We start from the raw sequence: 14363 nt of genomic DNA, 5'->3' as shown, positions 1-14363 counted from the left end.
CCACAAAAAAAAAAACCCAACAACTTTACAACCAATTAGCAGTCGCACTCATCAGGGCAGACTGATTCAGTCTGAACATTCAGACTGAAAATAGAAGGCGATTATTTAACAACTTTTGCCCATCTGAGAGCAACCGAAGTCAATTTGAATTGGGCTAAAATTGTTTGGAGACTGGCCACCTTCTACCAGGCAGCCAGTGCAATTTCCTTGCAGTGAAAAGCGGCCACCACAATTGCTTGTAATCGGTTGTCAAATGCAAAAAAAAACCAAAAAAAAAAACAAGACCTAGTCATAATGAGGTTGCCATCCTATTTTAACCCTAATATGACTGATCTATTGTCAAGGCCTCTGAGTCTGACCTAATTCTTCATGCAAAAGGTTTTTTTTGTTTTTTTTTAAAAAGCACATTAATGCATATCAAACCTTTGTATAAAGTCTTATGGGAAAACGTGCATGTTTAGAAATCCTGTGAGGAAACAAATTCTCACATGCCAAGACTGACTTACAAAAAGATACTTTGCTGAACTTGTGATGTAAACTGCACAGAGGAGGGGAGAAACTCTAATTATGCTGGAGACAAAGGAAAAACAGACTGAAGACTCTAGAGATACATCTGATATATTAGAATACAAAAGTAGAGTTGAGCCTCTATTGGTTATCTCTCTGTGCTGAACCCTGACTGAGCCCTGTGGTGTTATATCATAAACAAACTAAAGGTATGACTACAATAAGTATTGTTTATCAAATGCACTGTGACTACCCTGAGGTCTGACAAACATGGAATGATCGTCGTTTTTCATCAAGCATGTGCAAAGTATATTCTTTTGAAGTTTACACTCGCTTTGTTATCCATTGTTTACTTGGAACAAGTCTTCCCCTTGCTATTGCCGTTTCTGCTCTTCTGGCACATTACACAGTGTGCATTTACCAGTTACTTTTAATTTGTGTTTTGCTGCCTGATTGGCAATATCAGTCAGGTGGATAATTTCACCAGTGCCGGTCATATTCAATTAAGCCTGCAATGTTGCTTTAATTATCTGAGACATCTCACCACTACTGTGCTGATACATTTATCACATTTTACTAATGTGCTAAAATTTGATGGTGTTACTTGAACTAAAATTGTGTCCGTGTCAGTGTCTCGAAACACCTTTTGAGGCAAATTTCCCTATGCTTTTGAAGGGCAAAGCTTCTGGAGAAAAAGTCTTCATATTACAGATACAGGTAAAACTAGAAAACAGGTAAAGCAGGGAGAGAAGAGACACAGACTGTAGACTACAGAAGAGAAGACAGTAGAAAGCTGAGAGATAAAACTACACAGAGGCAGCAGGCAGACTGGGACACAGGCAGACGGAGAAAAAAAAGAGCTCTGTGATAACATCGCACCCATGGACATGAACATGATGATGAACTGTGTAGTGAGATTTGAATCAAACCTCGGGTTTTGTCTTTGATGTTCGCCATTCAAAATCAGCGGGGACTGGCGAACAACATTAGCACTTTCTTCTCACTCACACACATTCACCATCAGTGGAAACCCAAAGCTGTAATCTCTATTAAAATGCACTAAAACAAAGCAGAGAAAGATTATGCTCTGGTTAAGTTTCATTACAGCTACATTATGTTTCAGTCACGAAGTGCATTTGTCTCTGTCAGTCCTCTGTGGTGGCTGCATTAAACGACATTACACTTAATAAAAGGCATCTATTTTTACCCACTTTAATTCAACCAGGTAGGTCAATTAAGAATAAAGTCTCCCACAAACTGAAAACCTGCCCTGTGCAAAAAGCACATCAGCCCAGGAAAGATATTGAAGTTTGGATTTGTTTTTCTTTTTTCTATTAAGCAATCAATTTCTTCCGCACAGCTCAAGGTCACTGGGAGAAATGTGATAGATTCTGCGGGGATTGCAACTCAAGTAGTGTCAGACATTCTGGGTATTACATCTCAGGTGTACACGACACACACAAAGAGCAACCGCTGTGTCCATATATGCTAAAAACTCAGCATGCATCTGCACACTTAAACTTAGGTCTGTAATGTTTCAGAAGGTGAGCCTGGTTAACTTATGATTTCATGACAAATGAAGCAGATAGAATATTTGAAATTGATTCAACTGTGGAATTTGTATTTCAAAGACATGCTAGTGAGAGATGCCATTGTTAGGCGGAAAAACCAAAATAAACTTATCAGAGAGAGCAAAATCTTTAGTCGTGGCTAAATTACCAGTCTGGTACAAAAGGAGTGCACCTAGCAGCTCAGCAACACCAAAAGACCCAAAATACCACACAAATAAAGTGTATTAAGACAGAGTTATTTCCGGGGTTAAGAAAAACAACTTTACAACACCCGGAACAAGTCAAGAACACTGTTAAGGAGATAAGAGTATCACTGTCAAAGTCTACAATCAAGAGATGCCTTCATGAATTCATAAAATGTATAATGTGTATAAATGTCTGTAATGTAACTTTGTTAAACCCTTGAACGTCAGTCATATAATTGTTTGATTGTAAATCCACTGTGGGGGTATACAGAGGCAAAACTGTACAAACTGCATCAAATTGTGGACATAAATGCACTTTAGTTCAGTCAAGCGCACTGGGAGTATGGTACAAAGTGAGGATGTTTTACAATAGATCTTTTTGTACTGTTACCCAATAAGTCTCAGGTCCTGGGCTGATGTTCTTGGGAACTTTGAATCGATCTTCTCTGGAGGACATCAGTGCCAACTTTGGAGCAGATTTTACACTTGGGTTGTACTGGCCGGGGCCTGATGAACACAAACACACTTAAAAGCCAGTAAACATACAAAGAACATTCTTTTTACCTTACCGGACTTAGTATAGTTTTGTATTTCCTGATTAGTTTTTATTTTTATTTATTTTTTACGTTTTGGTTTTAATTTGATTGTAGTTATAGTTAGTTTCCTTTTCATTGTTTGAAAATGTTTATTTTTAGTCTAGTTTCTATTAGTTTTCGTCTTAGTTCTAATCTTTATTAATTATTATTGTATGACAGGCATGTGTCAGAGGCAACATTTAGCAAAATCACTACAAGTATTACAATAAAAACACAGAACCTTTTCAAAACAGCTCACTCACAGTCTTGTGGAAATCTAAAGTCTCAAGAAATATTTCTATGAAAGCCTCATAAGGCAAATTGGGATAACATTTTTACCAAACTAACAAATACAATATGTTTATTTTATTTTCATTAGTGTTCCAAGTTCAAAAAATCATTTCAGTTAGTTTAAATTCTTTCTAAAAGTCTAGATTTAAATTTAATTTTAGTTAACTAAATCTTTTTTCACCTTTAGTTTTTCATTTAGTTTTAGTTAACTATAATAACCTGGCCACATACTATCACCTTCAGGCTAAGCAATCATAAGATCTGAGCCAAAAAAATCCCATCATAATCTTAAATTGTTAGTACAAATCTATATTTCTGTTGATTATCAAATTCTATACAAGTTTTAGCACAATTAAAACTAAAAGAAGTAACTGCCATGTGACTCTCTGGATAAAAGGTCTACAGCAAAGCTGTGGCAGATAAGAATTGTAATTGTTTTTGTAATCTCTGGAAAATGATATACCTGCATAATACTGGACTCTGATGTGAATCAGAGGATGGACAGAGGATGGACACAATCCAATAAAACTTCAAAGCTAAGGTTACAAGAATAATGCTAACACCCAACTTTTAAGGAGTTATGATAAGAACTTTTACAATTGATTTTTAAATGGTTTAATGGACCCCTGGGCAAGATATTATATTCACTGCATTTAGAATTGTGATGAGGGGACATAAAATATATAAAGAATTCATCATTGGTCTAACAGCTTTAAAGTAAGACAACAGTAGGTGCTATTCAGCCCCAGTGGCTAAATGCAATCAACTTATGACTACACACATGGTTAAAAACACCTTGAGCAACTGCTAATGTCACAGATCATTATGAGCACCACAGTCATTAATTTTTGCTCAGAAATAATGCATAGCTAAACGCTCGGTCCTACCATTATCAGAAATATGATCACGTTAGACCCAGCATGATAAGTAATATAATGTTCCATATATTATAGACCTATTCATAAATGCAAATTCAACTATGGGGGGGGAAAAAAGCATGTGCATATCAGTGTGCTTATTGTGTGTCTCTAAGTTCACGTTAAGTGTCCATATACGCGTGTCCACATAAGTGCTTCAGGGTGGAGATGTATAAGTGTGTGCGTGTTTGCGTTCTAAGCAGAAACAATTCTGCAAACAGTTCAAATCTATTTATATGCAAATTGAATTTTGGTTAAACGGTTTGAGGTTTCTCCTGGGTTGAGTCCCTTGGTGAAAGGGGGCTAGTCATAAATTATCCAAGTAAGTCATGAATCTATCAATTTTCTAACAACATTTTTCAATGGGGGTGTAACTCAGGTAAATATTAGGTTTGAGGCCCATAGAGATGAAACTAATTGGACTGTATGATAGCAAAGGGAGGCACAGTACAGTTTGTGAATATTTAGCTCTGAAAAGAAAGGAAGGACCGACCCACACATAGACCAAGCCGTTTCTCTTTACATAATGTCCTTGTGGGTCTTTATTATAATGTGTTTTGAGGGGGGCCACTGAACCTGTGGAGCCCAACAACATAGAAGACCAAAATGCTGGACGCAACAAAGCTAACACTTGAAATTGGGTTTAACGCTTTGTTTAGTGTTTAGGTATTCAGTTAGGCATTCAGCTGTGGAAGTAAGGGTTATGGTATGGGGCAGGGAAATGCATTATTTTGATTGACAGACCAAACATAAAATCGAGTGCTACACCTGGCACGCTGGAGTTACTGTGTAGGAAGAAATCATTTCTCGGTGCAGCAGACAGGAAGCAGCTTTGCCGTTTCTTAGCGTCTTCACTTCGGGGTTCTAAGTAAGAGTGGCCATTAACCTTCTCAAATGTCTGACTCACATTGTATCTGCTGGGTGCAGGGGAATCCTACAAGAAGAGAAAAGCAGAGCATAGGAGAGTAATGATATATTAGAAAAAACTGACACTAACATTTATGCAACAAAATGAAATGCACAAATGTGCAGTTTCCACTTTTAACATTTCACAGCTGCAAGGTCAGCCATCTGTTATTAGAACACACTCACATGATCCCATTTATTATAGTGTCACTCATGTATGCATGAATATTGGCGTGCAAATGCAAGGTAATCCAAACAGTGTCAAATCATCTTCGTCGGGGCTATTGTTTTTATCTAGAAATAAAACAAGCAGTGAAAAACTACTTTAGTTAATTGATGTCAAAATGCAAACTAGAGTTTAAAAAACTGAACAATTTAACAAACTCAAACAATATTGTGAACTTACAAAACAAGTTGCTTAAAAGAAAAATGCACCAATAATGATAAACACATGCACAGTGTCTTCAGTTGTAGTGTTTGGTCAAATTTGTCAACACATGTTTGTGAAGAATGAAATATCTGCATAAGATTTACAGTTATGTTTAATATGGCTACTGGTTTTTAGGCGGATAGTGTGCAGTTTGAACTGCGATACCTGTGTGACCGCACATATTCCCCCCCAGGGAGGCGTCTGAGGACATCACCTTGGGAAAAGGTGGGCCCCTGTTGAGGGGCCCTAGTGTAGCACGCAACTCAGGCTCCCTTCAAGTACCTAACGGTTATCGCAAGTCTACTTCGGAAGTGACGTGATGCACACAGACATCATCTTTAAAAGCCTGAATGGCACAATGGCAATCATAAATGCCATCATGTCCCGTAATTGTAAAACGGTGTGAAAATGGAGTTGGCGTACAAAGTGAAATTCAGCAAAGCCACCCTGTGCTCTGACAGACATGCACAGCTGGAAACTGAGAATATTTCGAGCCTGAAAAATGAGATCTGCTGATTCAGAGTTTGCACGCTTTTTTGTGGAAAAAAAAAGTTTAGAGAGAAACTCAGAGTTTGAATGTGTGACAGAATGACCAGCAGCTAAATTGCCAACTGCTTTCTGCAGCCCAATCAACCAGGCAGGCTAAGATGCCCCGATATGTTTGGAGTTCATGGTCACAGAGTTCGCGGCAGGGGCAGTACCTGCCTGAGCCAGTAAATTTGGTCCAGCTGAGAAGGAGAAAATTAGAAAATTTGTAGAAAATTTGCAGAGGTTAGACAGAAGAGCTGCGAAGGCAACCCACACCATGGTTGCCGGACAAGACTAGATAAGACACTGACATTGACGGCTCCACAGGTGGTTGATTAAGCAAGCCGCTATTTTCCGCATTGTTCAGATCCAAAGATAATTCATAGCTGTGCACAGTGATGCAAATAGACAGGGGTTGGCTCCATGTCGAGGTGAACTCGGATATCTGAAAACAGGGACAGGTGTTTCTTTTTTTTACCCTTGTCACCTCTGAGTGTATTATGAACTGCACAGCTTTAAAGAACTTTCTCCTCAAACGTTAGCTCCGGGATACCTTTCAGGAACGTTGTTGTGCAAAACAAGCTGCACCCCTGAGAAATTAAATTAGTTAAATTAGCACACCCCAGGCAATCTGCTCACTAAAGGGAGCACTGCTAGCACCAACAAGAGGAGTTAAACTAATGTTAAACTGGCAGCTGACAACAACGCCAACTAGTAATAGTTAACTATGATGACAGAGCATTGTATGTATGTATGTGTGCTGATATGTGGGCCTCATATGTGATCACGTCTATCTTCAAAACTGTGACTATAAGTGTCTTTAACTATGGGCTCAAAATGTGGTCATAAATATTTTGTACTTGTAAAAAAGATTTGTATGTGTAAAAAAGATTTGTGTGTGCGTAAAAAAGATTTGTATGTGTAAAAAGAATTTGCGTGTGCGTAAAAAAGATTTGTATGTGTAAAAAAGATTTGTATGTGTAAAAAAGATTTGTGTGTGTAAAAAGAATTTGCGTGTGCGTAAAAAAGATTTGTGTGTGTAAAAAAGATTTGTGTGTGCATAAAAAAGATTTGTGTGTGGACTTAGAAAAAAAAACCCTGCAAGTTACAAGTATGGATTTTTGACCCTATTTTTCTTCCCTTCATCTGATTGGTCAATGTCATGTCAATCACAAATGTAACAATCCAATCAGAGAACAGATGGGTTTGGCTGTCGAGGGGCGCTTTTTTTGAACTGCAGGTCTTTGAAGGGAATAAATGCCCTTTTACATGCCAACCCAGCGTTTTCCTTCATCACCACGAAGGAAAACAGTCTGTGGTTGTCCGAGTTTGGTGATTTTTATGTCACAGGTCTACGTGTTTAATACAGGGACTTCCACAGCCTTTTCAACAGCGCTGCGGACCGCGGGGTGGGGGCGGGCAGTGTTTTGGAAATGACAGTCTTCATTACAAAGCTTTCTTCGTTATGAATTAGCATACATGTTTTTATTGAACATTTGAAGAACTAGCAAAAAAAACAAACTCTTGTAGAGGACATAAAGTCAGAGATAGAAAAGACAAGGAGCAGGTGCATCTAGTACAGGTAGAGCAGCTGCAAAAACCCACAGAGCCCAGCAGCCAGCGTAACAAATTCTGGATCCTTTGCTTTTAGTTAGCAGTTAGCATTAGCAGCGTATCCTGCATCCGATGTGAAAGGACTTTTATGCTGCGCACTGTCACTCACAGCAATGGTCCTGGGTCAGCCCTGACTTTGTGTTAAACTAATCCTAAAGTAATAATGTTATTTCTAACCACTGATATACCACAACTTTTTCCTTTCAACAGCTACTGAAAGTTAGGGGACCTAGCTGCTATCGGATATTTATATAGCGATCCTCCAGCTTCAAACGGTATCACCCTTCAAGGACCTGCAGTTCAAAAAAGCGCCCCTCTGACAGCCTAACCCATCTGTTCTCTGATTGGATTGTTACATGTGTGATTGACATGACATTGACCAATCAGATGAAGGGTAGAAAAATAGGGTCAAAAATCCGTACTTGTAACTTGCAGGGGTTTTTTTTCTAAGTCCACACACAAATCTTTTTTACACATACAAATCTTTTTTACGCACACACAAATTCTTTTTACACATACAAATCTTTTTTACACATACAAATCTTTTTTACGCACACACAAATTCTTTTTACACATACAAATCTTTTTTACGCACACACAAATCTTTTTTACACATACAAATCTTTTTTACAAGTACAAAATATTTATGACCACATTTTGAGCCCATATTTAACCAGGACATGAAACTGCATGAAATCTATCTGTTGTACCAACCAAATCAACCTAAATGTGCACATACACTGAAAGTTTGTAGATACTACACTCCTACAAAAAACAATGTCAGAAACAGATTGCAACTCCAACATGTCACAAGTAATTTCTTGCACATAGACTACATATCAGATTATTATAACCTTAGTGTTTATAATAAATATTAATACATAGCTAATTCACAGAGGTACCCTTGGTGATACCAGTGATAGAATTTTAAATCTGAAATGGAGAATGGGTGAATCGCGGGTGAAACTCGCACTTCGACTGCTGCAGAGGAACCTCAGTTACTGGGGATTTGTCAGTGGGTCTCTGAATAATTGATGCTGAATGCTGAATATAGCGGCACTATCCACTTATCCTAAACATAGGAAGGCTGTCATTTACCTCACGCTGTCATTTCCCAACTGCTGCATTCTCCCTCTCCTCCTAGTGAGCCGTCCATCTTTAATCACTTTTAACTGCGGCCATTTAGCTTTTCATTATAGACACAGCAGGGGGACAAGGTGGCAAGCACAACATGTGTACAACAATATAACCGTACACAAAACATGGAAACATTCAATTTGAAGATGCACATAGAAAACTGAAATTGAAAGAAGGTGAAGAAAACAGTGACACAGTCTCCTGTAGTTTGCCTGGTTTGGTTGGTGTCATAGTTGATTTAATACAACTGACACCTGTAGGCACATCTGTGGAGCCCTATGGTCTATAATTATACCGGAATATGGAACAAACCATGTTCCCAGTAGTAGTCATCAACTATTGACAGCACTCAGGTTGACTTTAATTACACACCCTTGACATTTAGACAGCTCGATACTTGCCTTCTACACACACACACACACACACACAGACACACTTTTCTTAATGATTCTGTCACATTGCCCTTGTCTGTCTGAAAGTGACTGAGTGAATAAATACAGTAGATGCTAGATACATGTTTGTGACAGCCAATGGTACAGAACAACATAAATTAAATATTTTTATGTTGGTATTTTTATAATGCAAGTCTATCAGAAATTAACAGAATATAACTATAAGTATTAATAAGATATTAATTAATGGTATTTTTCTAATGCATGCTCTCACTGAAGGATTAAAAAAAAACTACAAAAACTGAATATGTGTGCATCTCCACATCAGTTGTTAGACCTCACATTGCTGTGTCAAGTGGCTGGTGCTATTTGAAGAAAACAAATCTCTTCTCAAGAGGGCTGCTGCACAATTTCACATTATAGTGAGGGTCTCTGTGGAGCATTCGGGTTATTCATGAAAAATGTTTGGAGCACACCTCTCAGAACTGTTACCTTGATCAAGAAAAATGAAGTTGTGGGAACAATTTTTCCTTGTACAAAATTTTATGTTTATTATGGTTATTTCTAACTATTTTATTCAAAATTTTTACAATTTCAGCCATCATATACATGTATATGTATAAATGTTGGTTATTTTTTACTTTTTCATGCACATACGTAAAGTATCATTTCTACAAGAACAGCCAGAATACTATCCTTTAGTATTCTCACGCATCGTCATTCACAGCTTTAGAAGAGTTTCACCATGGCTAAATCCAAACACAAAGTGAGATGTTTCATATTATCTTTTTACAGTATAGCCTTTCTTCCGCACCATCTCCTCTCATACTAATGACTCAAGCACACTTGACAGTGGCTGTATTAATGATCTGGCGGTACACGCAGTGACAGCTTTGAATAATGGTCAGGCATAACATATGAGGTGTATGTGTGTCTCTGTCCATGTGCACATCCACGTGTGTGTGTGTGTGTGTGTGTGTGTGTGTGTGTGTGTGTGTGTGTGTGTGTGTGTGTGTGTGTGTGTGTGTACGTACATCCCATTCTTCATCATCTCATTACTCTTAAAGCCTTTCACTCTTCTTTTCAGAGTGGAATGCTATTTTCAGACTTTCAGACTGTACTTCCATGCTGGATATAATATATTTTGACTTTCTACCTCTCTCTTGCATATATGTATGTATGTGTATGTATATATAGATAGATGGATAGATGGATGGATGGATAGATAGATAGATAGACAGATGTGTGTGTATGTATGTACGTATGTATATATATATATATACAGTCTGCATGTGTCTTCGGAATAATATTACCTGTTTCCAGTGCAAAGACTTTCGAATCCTTAAATTCTCTGTTTAATTTGCTCTCAAGTGTAGGCAATTAAGACAGTTAAGTCCATGCAACACTCTACTTACTTTTCAAAAGTGCTTAGACATCTGGGGCTGTGATCAACACCCAACAAGAGTACTGTTGGCCTAAATACTAAATAATTCTAGCAAAGAATTTTCCTTCAGCAAAGAAAAAACAGTGGGAGATTGTGTGGTTCACCCAGCTGCTATATAAAGGGTGTTACTGGTTGAATTAGAAGAAAAATAAATTAATGGATTGTAAATCTATAGACACAATAATATAATTTGTTTATATGACAAGCACTGCACCATTTTTTTGTTTAATCAGCAGCATTTGTTTTATTTTCTTTTGTGTGTGTTGTTTTGCTTTGTGTAACAAAATGGAGTGATGACATTTAAATGAAAGGAGAACACCCAGAAAGCACTGTCTATCAGTGTGTCATAGGCACAGCTGGTGTCTCATCACAGAGCCTGATAACCATCTGTCTGATTTTAGTAGTGGAGGTATGGTTGGTGTCGTAAGGCCTTAATGAGGTTTTAGACAGGTCTTCAATATAGATGCAGTGACAGAAGGAAACCATATGGGTCCCATTTGCTTCCTACTCACACTTTATAGGCAGCAGTTATTCTAACAATTTGCTGACAGCTACAGTTTTCTGCTGTGTTTTGTAGTCTTGTAATCTTGCTTTCTCCTTAATTTATTTTTATCCTTGTCTTTCCTTGCATATTTACTATTACCTTATTGCCTTGCCTTTCTCTTTCTTGAGTTTCTTTTTGTGCTGATTTTTGCTAGCTCGGTCTCCATCACTCATTCTTTTGCAAAAGTGCTCAACTTCCTGCTTTAACAAACTTAAATGTACACATCCATAGCTGGTTGGATTCTGAGGAACAATTGTATGGAAGTTTTACATTTCTGTCTTGATGAACCACAGTGAACCGAGACCTAACACACTTTTCTTTTTTTCAGTCACATTTACTGTTATAATCAGGGATGCTCATATTAAATATTGCCTGTAATCCTTGTAGGCCAAAGCTCAGGCTTCAGACAGCTTCCGACAGTGTTTTATAATGTCATTTGGAAGAAATATAATCACCTCATTGATTAAAAAGAATGCTTTTATGAATGGAGGGAGGAATTGGCTTCAGTAACATCAGGGGCAGAACGGTGGTACAGTGGTTAGAACTGTATTGTTGCCTCAGAGCTTAAAAGTCCTGGGTTTGAATCCACCAACCACCCAGGGCTGAAGCAAATTAATGGATGTAACTTGTTTCAGACAAAGGATGAACTGATGCTCTGCACCAAGGCTGAGTAAAACCCAACAAAGTTCTTCTAGTGGTGTCCAAGAATACAAATCTGAAGCTCAAAATGTGAGCATAATAAGTTCCCTTTAAGTGACTCCTTCTGACTGATTTATGCAGCAATCACAGACCAATCTATAGAGTGGGGCAGGTTAATAATCCTGTATAAAGTCTGACACCCACAGCTGGGGCCTTGATGATCTATGATAGATCCAGCAGTGTTCCAGAAGTGCCCAATTGAGTATAACACCCACGCCAGGCCTTACACCTTACTGGGCTTTACTTTTCCTGCTGTCCCCTGGCCGCCTGCCTAGATGACAGTGCACTTGGCTCCTAAAATCATCACCTCCTACTAAACAGCTGTCCATAGCCAAATACACACAAAACACACAGCTGCTGCATAAAACGGATACATGCCCACACCTGCATATGGCAGCACACACACACGCACTCAAAAAAAAGGCACTAAACACACAGCTGCTGGCCACAGCTGGTGCCCATACTTTGGACAGAGAAATACACGTGTACATAGGCATGCACATACACAGAGTGGACACAGCTGCTTAACACATGCGTCTCCTTCATCAACTCGAAGAGTGAGACAAAGAGAGAGAAACATCGAGAAACCGATTAACCGTCAGAGAAAAAAAGGTAATGCGAGGGGAGAAAAATATCTAGAGATGGTCAAACCAAAAGATAAATGGTATACAAGCAAAAAGAAATCTGTAAAGATTAGAACAAACAACTGAAGCTGAGAAAACTGGCGGCATAAGTGAAATGCAGTCCTCTTAATAGACAAAGACAAGATCAAATTAAAGAACCAGGCCTGCTACATCTCACTTCTCCTAATCCAATCTATACGTGGAAAATAAGTTTTTAATTTGTTTAAATACTGATCTCTATTCTGGGCAGTGTCACAGGTCTGCAGGTATCTGCTGACGATTCCATTATTCTCAAATAAATAAATACAAATGGGACCCAATCTCTCGCTACTTTCAAAAGCAGGTCGATACAAATAAGATTTGACAGAGCATCGTCCTGACGCTAGAAAGAAAAGATGCATCTGAAAGGCTTCATTTATCAAAATCGCAGCATTTTACATCTGGCTTTGTATTAATGCTGCTAGCTGACAATATTTCTTATTTGACTCACTCTAAGCAACTGATTTGAAAGAAACAGTGGACACGTGAAAGGAATCATTACCTACTTTATTAAAGACTTTCCTCACCAGAAAGCAGACGGCAGACTGGTGGATGTTAAACTGAAATGTTGTTTCAGTGCTTGGCACCAAACATTTAATTTAATCCTAGAAAAGCAAGCTGACCAGAGAAACTTTTAATGAAGTTTCTGAATATGCTTCTAAATGATGCTTCGATATTTTGGCATAGAGCATGTTACAGTAATGGGTAAACTTTAACAAATCAAGCAGATGACAGACAACCTTATTTTTTGCCTTATTTAATTGGCAAAATAAACAGTTTCCTTTTAAGTAGCATTTTAGTGTAAGAAAGGTTGTTTACATTGATGTTTCTGATCAAAATACAATCTGTTTGTTATATGTCTTATAGTACAGTGTAAAGATGTGAAATCAATGGAAAATATCTGCTAATTAACTCATTCACTGCCAGCCATTGGCAGTGAATGAGTTAAACCCATTGACTCATTCACTGCCATTGACGGCTATAGACGTCAATGGCAGTGAATGAGTTAATTAAGAAAATGTAAAACAAATGATTTTTTTTGTCTGTACATGATACAGATATGAGTATTTAATGACAACAGCCCAAACACCATACCAGCAATGCACATGATGGGTGTGGCCTCTGCAAACGCTTGTTGTACTTTTATGAATTTGCCAGAAGTCATGTTGTGTTTATCCACCTTCTTTCGTAAAACGTCTTTTATTCCGAGTCACAGACTGAGGAGGGGCTGTTTTTCAGTTGACTTGTTTTATAACAGCGAGACAGCAGGGAGGTAACAATAACCAGGACTTCACAGCAAGAGGGGAAGAGTAGGGGGGAAACGCCAGAAAAAGAATTCCACCAAGCGTATGTGATCTTTTTTCTTCAAGCAATAACTTAGATAGCATCCACACATCATCAAATCTGAAAGTGCAACACAGACAAGATCCCCATCTGTGCCCTATCACACATTTTAAGACGTACTTGTGTTTCTCTCTCATTTCTTTGTCTTTCCTCTGTTGCTCGTGCATCCAGCCGCATTTCCCACATTTATTCCTGTGCCTCTGACACATTCCTTTTACTGTCTCTGTGGTCTCCATTATCTCTAATCTTTTACGTCTCCCCACCCCCTCTACAACCCACAATACGCTGTCTTTGTACACTGAAAAAGATTTGCAACAATGTGCTATAGTGTTACTAAACATCTACATTTTCATCAGTTATGAATCAATGAATATGTAGCCGTCTCACTCAAGGGAAATTAAGCTTACCACGCCTTAATTAGAGGACAGGTGGGATCAGAAAAAGACATTTTTGCATTAAGCAAGTAGCTATTAAAAGAAGTACCCTTCAACAAGTACCCGTTGTTTACTCTTAACCAATATTGACATTTTACAATAACATGTTTCAGTGAAGGTTGGAACTATAATGTTGTCAAGTTTATTAGCATTTTGGCACAGCAGACATGTAGACCTGTGCTG

General features: G+C 38.2%; 1 protein-coding gene across 5 annotated transcripts in view; it reads right to left on the bottom strand.

The window, feature by feature from the left end:
* Nucleotides 1-14363, bottom strand: part of stpg2 (sperm-tail PG-rich repeat containing 2) — a 59149-nt gene that overhangs the window by 8077 nt on the left and 36709 nt on the right. For 3 of the 5 annotated variants that reach the window (XM_085294554.1, XM_085294553.1, XM_085294555.1), the window contains 2 exons: nt 4815-4980; nt 2655-2770 (listed from right to left, as the gene is read on the bottom strand). The exons of 1 other annotated variant lie outside the window; for it this stretch is intronic. In XM_085294554.1, coding sequence (XP_085150680.1) covers nt 2655-2770; nt 4815-4980 — 282 coding nt within the window. The remainder of the gene's footprint in view (nt 1-2654; nt 2771-4814; nt 4981-14363) is intronic. One more of the 5 variants, XR_014894667.1, reaches the window with a different exon arrangement.

This window comes from Mchenga conophoros, linkage group LG12 (assembly GCF_057382185.1).
Source record: "Mchenga conophoros isolate Kocher_MC1m ecotype Shallow Benthic linkage group LG12, M_conophoros_male_GT1.1, whole genome shotgun sequence".
NCBI lineage: Eukaryota > Metazoa > Chordata > Actinopteri > Cichliformes > Cichlidae > Mchenga > Mchenga conophoros.
The sequence above is the reverse complement of the archived record's forward strand: the minus strand, read 5'-3'. Positions and strand labels throughout refer to the sequence as shown.